Source organism: Taurulus bubalis (genome assembly GCF_910589615.1).
Source record: "Taurulus bubalis genome assembly, chromosome: 10".
NCBI classification, from domain to species: Eukaryota; Metazoa; Chordata; class Actinopteri; order Perciformes; family Cottidae; genus Taurulus; species Taurulus bubalis.
In genome coordinates, this window is record NC_136598.1 from 25,495,363 (window position 1) to 25,506,579 (window position 11,217).

The 11,217-nt window shown below is 46.2% G+C and overlaps 1 protein-coding gene across 1 annotated transcript in view; it reads left to right on the top strand.

The window, feature by feature from the left end:
* Positions 1–5,046: 5,046 nt before the first annotated feature.
* ecel1 (endothelin converting enzyme-like 1) overlaps positions 5,047–11,217 on the top strand; it is a gene marked incomplete at its 5' end in the record, with an annotated part of 36,960 nt that continues 30,789 nt past the window's right edge. The window contains 4 exons of the mRNA XM_079224584.1: positions 5,047–5,907; positions 8,494–8,562; positions 9,860–9,970; positions 10,129–10,221. Of these exons, the coding sequence (XP_079080710.1) occupies positions 5,047–5,907; positions 8,494–8,562; positions 9,860–9,970; positions 10,129–10,221 (1,134 nt within the window). The remainder of the gene's footprint in view (positions 5,908–8,493; positions 8,563–9,859; positions 9,971–10,128; positions 10,222–11,217) is intronic.

Below are 11,217 nucleotides of genomic sequence, written 5' to 3' on the forward strand. Positions count from 1 at the left end.
GTAAAGCGTGTTTGCTCGTTGGTGACAGATAAAATGCATTCAACATCATTGGAAGTCATCATAATTGAGCAAAAACAAAATATCAAAATGCGAATTTTTTATTTTTGTTTGTGTTTTTTATGCATATATATGTATTGATGTTGCATCACCAGCAGCTTCCTGGTCGCCTGCATCTCACCGAAAAAGTTTGAAATCCTAACACACGGTGCATACTTTATATATCAGTTTTAATTATCAATCAATCGCAGAGTCACGCGCTTCTTCTCCTTATACAGAACTCCGCTTAAGAAAAGTGCAATTTAATACCTTTAATTCTCTTATTGGTCAAAGAGCATCACTTAAAGCCGCACAGTTATAGAGCTGCTGTCAGAGCAGTGAGGCTACAGGTGAGTGTGTGTGTGTGTGTGTGTGTGTGTGTGTGTGTTCTTCAAGTGACTCAAACTCTTCTGTTTTAATGAATAAATAGACTTAAAGAGCCCATTGTGCTCGTTCATTTATTGTGTTGTAATACTGCTGATGGGGGGCGTCTCCTACATACGCTGCAATGGGGTCTGTGCCTAAAGACGCATCTCCTGCTGTTATATTGGGCTCCTGAAATCCGTAGCTCACACACAAACGCACCGTGGCCCTCTACTGCAGCCTCTGGCGACCGGCGATAAGGCTGGAGGGCCCCACTGAACCCACTGAGCCTCCACACAGCTTCTTATGGAGGAGGCAGAGGGGGTCAGGCTCTGTGACCGCTTTCATTAGGGGATAATAAAGCATTTATAGAGGGGCTTTCAGGTGACGTCACTCGCCTGAGAGGAGTCCCTCCGCTAAGCTCTTATTTCTTGGCCACCACCGAGTATCATCACAAAGTGCAGAGGAGGGAGGAATTTATGTTCGTGGTGAAGTTATTGTGTCACAGACACTGAGAGGAGTTTGGAGGAAGCGGCTGTCGCTGAATGTGTTTCCACTTCCTGTGTCGTTGGGGCGGTTCTGCAGTCCAGGAGCAACTTTTTTCTTTTCTCGCTACAGTATCGATTCACCCGTGAATCATACCGACGGAGTCAAACATATAAATAAAACACACGTGGTCCTTTACGGTCTCTTTAAATGTGCCCTCCGGCGATCGTTGGTCGACTTTTTCCCCGCAGCCAGTCGATGTCGACCGCGGGCGACTTTACGTCTCGCTGTCCACGAATCCGACGGCTTCCCTCGGACCACGGGGGAACACTTTTGTAATGTTTTCGACGCGTTAAACTCCCGGAGTAATAAAGCCTGTAATTCCAAAAGAAGCACGAAGCGCGACGTCGTTTTGCGAACTTTACGAATCCACGGCGGTAAAATATTCACTTGTAACTCGGCTGAATCGATCAGCTGACGCCTCTGCGTCCTCTGTGTGTAAAGCCGGTTACGTGGAGACATTTATGAACGCGGAGCTGCGATCCGTCTGCAGAAGCTCCTTAACCCGGGCCATCAGAGGCCTCCGCTTATTGATTATCCATTGATCTCCTGTGAGGATTTATTATCATCGGTTAGAGAAGCGAGAGGAAGGGCAGTTTGCTACATCTCCCTCTTTGCAGGTTATCTCCATCGCTCCAGCTGTAAAGACATGCTATTCAGCCTTTTTTAACGGCTAGATATAATCTTATTTTTCATGTTTTATGCATGTTTTTCTTACTCAAGGGTCAAGGTGTCCCAAGATGCACCTTTTGGAGTCTAGAAGACAGAATTACTGGATTTTCTCTGGAAAAAAGAATATTTATTCACGTGGCAATGAGTAGAGACGACGCTTTTACGGTTAATTTAGATTCAATAGAACTTTCTGTCCATTTGGTGTCAAGCTGAAGGACCCCTGAAGGTCCCCGGACCACACGTTGAGAACCCGCCCTTCTTCATGTGAATAAGAGATTGTCTGTTGCTGGGACAACTGACAAGTCGTTGTTTTTTTATGCGTATATATATGTGCAGTGAGAGAGAGAAATAACGTGTGTGTGTGTGTGTGTGTGTGTGTGTGTGTGTGTGTGTGTGTGTGTGTGTGTGTGTGTGTGTGTGCAGCAGTATTAGTATGACTCTAAGATATTAGGCCCTGTCATGTTCGGTAAATAGCCATTCATCACGCATTGCTCTCCCTGTGATGGTACCCGCAAGATCCAATCCATTACCCAAACGCTGGGTGTCCACTCAGTGTGTGTGTGTGTGTGTGTGTGTGTGTGTGTGCATGCGTGCATCATAATTCATTATAATGCTTAAGGAGTTGTGACATACGTGAAAGTGCATCTGCATATTGCATCTTGAGCAGCAGTTCTCTAATATTCACGTTATAAGACATGATCATACTGAATCTGCACCGTGTGTGTGTGTGTGTGTGTGTGTGTGTGTGTGTGTGTGTGTGTGTGTGTGTGTGTGTGTGTGTGTGTGTGCAGCAAGGCAGAGGATTGATGGATGATAAGTTGAACTGATAACGACGCGGCACAGAAACAGCGCTCCACCACGATGAGATGCCCGGTCGCCTCTGCTCCGCTGCTGGTGTGGGATCACATGATGTCACCACGCCGCTTCTCTGTCCACAAATGTTTTTACAAATACACACTTCTGTTATGTCATGTAAACTAACCATGCACCTATAGGCTGTGTGTTCGAGATCAGACTTGCAATCTTCCTATGTTTGTACTTTTTAAACAGAAAGCACAGTTTTGTGTTTGATTTTTTACTGGAAATGACAAGTAACAAATCCAGTTAGTGGTTTTTTTCGCGATGGACATTTACCTTGATAAGGTGGCTGCTGGCAGGAGTAGCCTTATTTAGTTTTTCCCTCTGCAAAAAGAAATCTGGTTGTATAGAAGTCTATGCCTCATGTGTTAAAGCTGCATTCTCTCTCCTGACTACCAGGGGAAGACTCCTCTGGTTGTATAGAAGTCTATGCTTCATGTGTTAAAGCTGCATTCTCTCTCCTGACCACCAGGGGAAGACTCCTCTGGTTGTATAGAAGTCTATGCCTCATGTGTTAAAGCTGCATTCTCTCTCCTGACCACCAGGGGAAGACTCCTCTGGTTGTATAGAAGTATATGCTTCATGTGTTAAAGCTGCAGTCTCTCTCCTGACCACCAGGGGGTGACTCCTCTGGTTGTATAGAAGTCTATATACAGCATGATGTTCATTTAGTAAATTATGGTAATTTAGAGTCAAACAGACCATAAAGCAGGGGACGCTTTAGGGCGGGTCTACAAGGTGATTGACAGGTCTCTATGAGAGACGTATACAGCGTCTCTACATCACTCCTCCTCAGTCCAAATATGGTCACTTCTGTTCATCGTTTGCAAGCAAAACAAGATGGTGACAGCCGTAAACTCCTTCTTATCTAATTCACAACATCTCACGTCTGTTCCCGCTCCCCAGCTCGTTGAACAAGACATCCGTTTGCAGGACAAATAGCTCAAAAGCTGCACATCACGTCCCGTCGGACACGCTAGGAGCACGCTGCCGTGGCATCAAGGCCGGAGAGTATTTATTCATTGAAAGATGAGGAAAGATCGGCGCTGAAGGATCTGTCTTGATGGGAAACGTGTTTTCGCTCCCAACTGGCGAGAGTTTTATTTACCAACTGGCTCCGCTGGTAATCCGCTGATCGCCATCTGCTGTTGACCAAAGACAGACGTCGACACGCCCCTCGGGTTGCTTGAGAGCCAATGGATGTTTGCAGAACTAGAACTAGCGGGTGTCATGTGCGGACCCTTCCCATGTGGAGGTTCAGTACGTCTTTCATTGACATTGAAGGTAAACACTTCAACTCAGCATTATCCCAGGTGATGATATCCCATCATCACCTGATGATTCGTATGACGACCTCTCACAGGAGGAAGATGCCCGCTACTTCTCTTTATGTTTCCCTGTAAACACACTAAACTAAACTATGTCAGTCCCCCCTCTCCCCTTTCTTATCTGCATACAGCACTCCCATAAAAGCTTGTAAAAGACATCCGTGCTGGAGTTTGCTTTTCTCCAAGGAGATAACGAGGATCAATTTCCACAGATCACCTCCACAGCTTTTCAGCGAGTTCACTGCAAACAACACACACACACACACACACATTGTAAACTCACACCGGGGCAGTGTCCAGAGCATCTCTCCGTCTAAAAGGCTTGTGATATCGCCTACGGGCTTTAAGAAGAAAGCATTAGCAGAAGCAGAGAAAGATGCTCACGAAATATATATTTGTCTGCGTTGGTCTAGTTGACAGAAAACACCATGAATCAGCGTATGGAGTCCTAAAATAAAAACACTTAGGGATGCATGAGTGATATTTTGTCCTCTGCTTGCGATGCGATAGCTTGTTATTGCTTTCAAAACCTGACGCTCGCTGTGTTGTAAGTGTCTTCTTCAGTTTGGTGAGACAGAAGAGGACATAAATTCTCCCTCCGGTCCTTCTGTAAAATGAATAAATATAAAAATAAATGTGCGCTGACACCAGCTAAGTTATGGTGATTGCCACATCTCCTGCCCAGCTGACGCTGCTCCATGCCTACATTGATCCATCCGGCGCCCGCGAGTCACCCGGGGACATCGTGACTATCACCGATCAATCCAATAGCTTCAGCCGACACTCAACAAGACAAAATGTGTGTGTGTCACTTTGTCATTCTCAGCTGTTTGTAATCATGTGTTCGGTTTCCCGCCATCTCCCTTGACTTACGGCCCTCTTCCCGTCTCCTTTCTATTTTCATCGACAGGTCACTTGTAACTGGTTGGAGAAGAGGAGGACAAATGGAGAGGCAGCGGAGGGAGAGAGGATGAGAGAGAGCGAGAGAGCGAGAGCAGGACCCGTGAGATTCCTGGTGCACAATGGGAGCCCGTCGCTCGGCTGGCTTTTGATTTGAAAAGAATAAATGGGACTTTGCCTAAAGAGGGCCGACGTGGATTTTATTTGACATCCCTTCAGTGTTTCAGCCATTGGTGGAAGTCCTGCTCTCCGTCTGCGTAGGAGTCCTCATGGCTGGACGCTAGAAGCCACCGCCATTGTTCTGGTCCTCGCCCTGCTGCTCACCTGGGCCCGGTGCACCGCCATGGAGAAGACGTATTCACTAACGGCGCACTACGACGAGTTCCAGGAGGTGAAATATGGCGGCCGCTGCAGCAGCGACATCCTCAGCAACGGCATGACCCTCCACCTGGGGGGCAGCCTGGACCGCCACGCGGGGCGCGGCCGGGGCGGGACCATGTCCAACGGCCGGAACCGCGATCTGAGCAGCACCAGCAGCGGTGGCGGGGGGCTCCCCCGCTGGAGCCGCAGGGAGATCTGCCTCCTGTCGGCGCTGGTCTTCGCGGCGGGTATGTGCGTCATCCTGGGTAGCATGCTGGCGCTCAAGGTCATCTCCCTGGACGCGCTGCAGGACCCGCAGTGCCGGCAGGACTGCCAGCGCAAGCGCACCCTGCTGCGGGCGGCGCGCTTCATTCAGGGCAACATCGACCCCACCATCCAGCCCTGCCAGGACTTCTACTCCTTCGCGTGCGGCGGCTGGCTGAGGCGCCACGGCATCCCCGAGGACAAGCTCAGCTACGGCATCATCACCGCCATCGGGGAGCACAACGAGGAGAAGCTGGAGCGCCTCCTGCTGCAGCCCATACGGCGGCAGGGCCCCGACTCGGCGGAGCGCAAGGTCAAGGAGTTCTATCGAGCCTGCGTGGACATCCAGGAGATTGACAACTTGGGATCCGACCCCATGACGGAGGTGATCGACGACTGCGGGGGGTGGGACCTGGTCGGGGCCCCTCCCGGTGCCGCCGGGTGGGAGAGGGAGGGCGCCCCGCTGAGGCCGGACTTCAACGAGCTCCTGTACCGGACGCAGGGCGTTTACAGCACCGCCGTGTTCTTCTCCCTCACCGTCAACGTGGACGACAAGAACTCCTCCAGGAACGCCATCAGGGTGAGAGAAGGTTGGGTTTCTGTGTGTGTTATTCTAGCGATGTTGCCAGGCTCCTTGACCCTCTGAACCCTAAAGCAGTTTCTGGGCATTTTTCTCTTCGTAGCCTTGATTTTTACTGCAATATTAAAGTCCTGCGCCTCTGTGGAAACAACACAAACATGGCTCAAAGTAGAGAGCTCAAACATGTCTGTCGAATAACACAGTTACGATCTCATAAATTATGCAATTCAAGTTGAATTTCTTTAACAATGTATTTTGCAAAAATTGGAAAACAATGGAACGTATAATTTGCCACAAGTGTTACCAATGTTGGATAGGCTGTGCATGCTACATATATAAACATGCTACATATATAAGCAATGATACATATATAAACATGCTACATATATAAACAATGCTACATATATATGCATGCTACATATATACATGCTACATATATATGTATGCTACATATACATACATACTACATATAAACAATGCTACATATAAACAATGCTTCATATATAAATATGCTACATATGTAAACAATGCTACATATATAAACATGCTACATATATAAACATGCTACATATATAAGTGATGATACATATATAAAAATGCCACATATATAAACAATGCTACATATATGAACATGCCACATATATAAACAATGCTTCATATATAAATATGCTACATATGTAAACAATGCTACATATATGAACATGCTACATATATAAACATGCTACCAGTGGTGGGGGTAACGAGTTACAAAGTAACGGATTACAGTAACGTAATTACTTTTATAGGTAACGAAGTAAAGTAACGCATTACACTCAAAATATTGGTAACTACACTACTTTACTAGACCTCAGTAACGCGCGTTCCTACGTTACCCAAGACTTTTTACCAGTCCGAAAAGTTCTCTTTTAGCGGCGCGCGAGTCACACGACACTTCCTGCATGAACAACCTATCACAGAACTCGATCTGAGTGATCTGAGTGACGTAGCTGCTGGTGCGTAGGAGGAAGCGGGGAATGGAGGAGACGGAGACGGAGAGCCCGGATCCAACTGGGAGGTTCTCTCCAGGTTCCCTAGGATTAAGGATATTGCAAAGCAATACAACACTCAATACCATCAAGTGCACCTGTCTGTAATGACGTGGAGCTTCTAATGAGGACAAGACACGTCTGGTATGAACGGAATCCCTCTACTGGTGAACTGCAGTATTACAACTGTTAAAGCATTGAGAACGCGCTCTTGCACCAGACATGTTTATATTTTCCACACGAAACATCAATATTAGTTAGCGTCAACAAGCACGTATCATTGTACTGTCTGCCTTCAAAGTAAAAGCACTTCCTGTTTACATGCTCTTCACAATAAGAGTAAATCATGTAATAAAACAAGTTACAACACTGTGGAAAGGCTTTTCAGCCTGGGCAGTATTGTTCTGACCCCAAGGAGGAACAGGCTGTCGGATAAAAGATTCAAGAGACTTTTACTCATGCGATACAATCGCTATTTTGAAGAATAGAGAAAAATTATAAACTTCATAGGATATAGTGCACTTTCTGTTTATTTAGGCAAAGATGAAGTGGATTTTCTGTTTATTTAATTGCATTTTCAGTTTCTATTTTTTGGATTAGTGTATTTCTGTTTCTATTTTATGGGAAAAAGTGCCATTAATTTTTCTATTGTTCTTAAACCACTACAATGATTCCTATAACAAGCTGGTTTTGTTCTTAGGAGTCGGCCCCCATTTGGTTTAGTGGGGTCTCATGTTTCCAAAAGCCTGTTTTCAATGTGTTATGCTGTTTGACCTGAATGTCCCCACCATACACAGCCTCTTGGATCCTGCTGTTTGTGGATTTTAAAGTGAGGCATATTTCTTTGGTCAGACAGTGTGAACAGGGTTAATGTTCGTTCAAGTTAATGGCTGAGTTTTATATGCCATTTTGTTTTACATGTTTACAATACACTATGTGGAAAGGCTAAGAGATGCACTTTATTGAACATTGAAAATAAAGTGATGAAAGGGCCGTGATGTTTGTGCATGTATCTTTGCGGTTAATTTGGACATTTGCTTAAAAAAAAAGGAAAGTAAAGTAACTAGTAGTGTAGTTACTTTTCAAATGCAGTAACTAGTAAAGTAATCTAGTTACAATTTTCAGAAGTAACTAGTAACTTGTAACTAGTTACTTTTTCTGATTAACTACCCCAACACTGCATGCTACATATATAAACATGCTACATATAAACAATGCTACATATAAACAATGCTACATATATAAACATGCTACATATATATATATATATATATATATATATATATATATATATATATATATATATATATTGCACTACAGGCTCTCCTCTCTGCTCTGTGTCCAGCAGCAGGAAGTTCAGTCAAAGTTTCCCTAACTTTTGGTCACATGACTGTCGGTCTCAGCCGAATCAATCACAGCTTCCTAGTTGCGCCCAGGAGCTCAGAATATAATTTTTCTGGTTACTTCAAACGGTTTATTTGGGGCGGAGTTCTAAATGTAGACATGTAGAATAAAATGCAGATTATTAAAATATTAACCAGTCCTCTGAATGTGCGTTCAGATCGATCAGGAGGGGCTCACACTGCCCGAGAGGAGCCTCTACTTGGGACAGGATGAGGACAGTCTGAAGGTAAACACGCCTCCAACTTCAACGCCATCCCATAATCCCCCTCTTTTACCCTCATCACCCTTTACTCCCCCTTTTTTCCTCCCTTTCTTCACAACTTTTCTTTTCCATGAGATAGTTATCCCTCTCTATCCCGCTCTACTTACCATCTTCCAGAACTCCTCTTTTTTCCCCACTTCCTGTTTCCCTCACTCCTTGGTTGTATAGAAGTCTATGCTTCATGTGTTAAAGCTGCATTCTCTCTCCTGACCACCAGGGGGCGACTCCTCTGGTTGTATAGAAGCCTATGCTTCATGTGGTAAAGCTGCATTCTCTCTCCTGACCACCAGGGGGCGACTCCTCTGGTTGTATAGAAGCCTATGCTTCATGTGGTAAAGGTGCATTCTCTCTCCTGACCACCAGGGGGTGACTCCTCTGGTTGTGTAGAAGTCTATGCTTCATGTGTTAAAGCTGCATTCTCTCTCCTGACTATCAGGGGCGACTCCTCTGGTTGTATAGAAGTATATGCTTCATGTATTGAAGCTGCATTCTCTCTCCTGACCACCAGGGGGCGACTCCTCTGATTGTATAGAAGTCTATGCTTCGTGTGTTAAAGCTGCATTCTCTCTCCTGACCACCAGGGGGTGACTCCTCTGGTTGTATAGAAGTCTATGCTTCATGTGTTAAAGCTGCATTCTCTCTCCTGATCACCTGGGGGCGACTCCTCTGGTTGTATAGAAGTCTATATAAGTGACTCTACTCATTTAGTAAATTATGGTCATTTAGAGTCAAACAGACCATAAAGCAGGGGACGCTTTAGGGCGGGGCTACAAGGTGATTGACAGGTCGACACCAGAGCCGTATCACGCGTCTCCACTCCACATATGGTTACTTCCTGTTCGCCGGTTGCAAAAAAGCCAAGATGGCGACGGCCAAATCGGCGAACTCAAGACTTCAAAACGTCGACTCAGACTACGTCCACTTCTTACATTCAGTCTATGATCTATCCCCACTCTTCCTCCCACCTTCATCCTTTCCTTCCTTTCCCTCATACTTGACTCCCTCTGGGCTCCTCATCTCCTCCCCTCCTACCTCCCTCCTCTCCTTCTTCTTCCCCTTCTTCCCTTCCTCCATCTGTCCTTCCTTCTCTCTCTCCCTCATCAATCCACCTGTTTTCCTCTGTCGCCCGCTGTGCTTTTGTTGTCCCGTCCACTTTGCCACATGTCGACCCCCCCGCCCCCACCCCATCCCGTCACCGGCCATTACCCACGATGCCGCGGCTCCTCCTGTCTATTAGCGCCGCTGTCATTGTGCCCCTCAGATCCTGGCGGCGTACAAGGCCCTGATGGAGCGCTTGCTGAGCATGCTGGGAGCTCACAACGCCACGCAGAAGTCCAAGGAGATCATACAGCTGGAGACGCGCCTGGCCAACGTGAGCTGATTTGGGCGTGTTTGTTCATGTGCATGAACGTGTTGTTCATGTGCATGCGTGTGTGTGTGTGTGTGTGTGTGTGTGTGTGTGTGTGTGTGTGTGTGTGTGTGTGTGTGTGTGAGCAGTGTTCAGTAAAAACCTCCTCTCTCTCTCTCCAGATCACTGTGTCAGAATATGATGACCAAAGAAAGGACATCAGCACCATGTATAACCGCATCACCCTCCGGCAGTTGCAGCGCATCGCTCCCAGTGTGAGTGCTGCAAACACACACACACACACACACACACACACACACACACATATGTGATGTGTGTGTGTGTCGTGCCGTGCATTTTGGGTAGAAGCAGACGTGATGGATTAAGATTTGAACTCCAACTGAGCATTTTAAGTAGTGTGGCAAATGTGTTGGTGTGTTTGGGTGAGGGAGGGAGTGTTGAAGCGCTACACACACACACACACACACACACACACACACACATAGAGGCCAAAGCGACTCTGAAAAAGCTGTCTGCCCGCGGGGAGAGACGGGGAGGTTGAGCGATGGAATGAAAAGAGTAGGTAGAGAGAAAAGGAGGAAATGAGGAGACATTGGTAGATGGTGGAAATCATGGAGGGCGGGGGGGAGACACTGGAGACGCAGGCGGGAGGGTGCAAGGAGGGAGGGTGCAAGGCGGGAGGGTGCAAGGCGGGAGGGTGCAAGGAGGGAGGGGGACTCTCCTCTGAAGCAGCAGGAACACTGACATGAAATCCTCAAGATGTTTCATGTTCGAGGGAGGGAGAGATGAGGAAAGGAGGGAAGGAGGAGAGATGGAAAGACGAAGATAAAGATTTAGATTTTTAGCTTGTCGGACAAAAAACTAGACAAACAGAAAAAGTGTGCATGTTCGTGTCAAAGAAAGTGAAGCAGATTAGATAACGGAGATGTTTTGCTGTTTATTTTCTTTCACTGTAAAACTAAAACTAAACTAAAATCTCATCAGCGTTACAAAGATTCAACTAACCGCCAAAATAAAACACTGTTTGCCACGAAGCAAAGTAAATGCAAAGATTGTACGTGAATTTAAAGCAATCCCTCCACACCGTCTCTTGTTGTCTCATCTTCATTGTGAACATTGTTTTAATTTGACTTTTCTGGACGAGTAAAACTAGGAATCAGTCCGCTAATTAACACTGAAACTCGAGGGTATCATACATATATATATATATATATATATATATATATATATATATAGGAAACTCAGTGAGG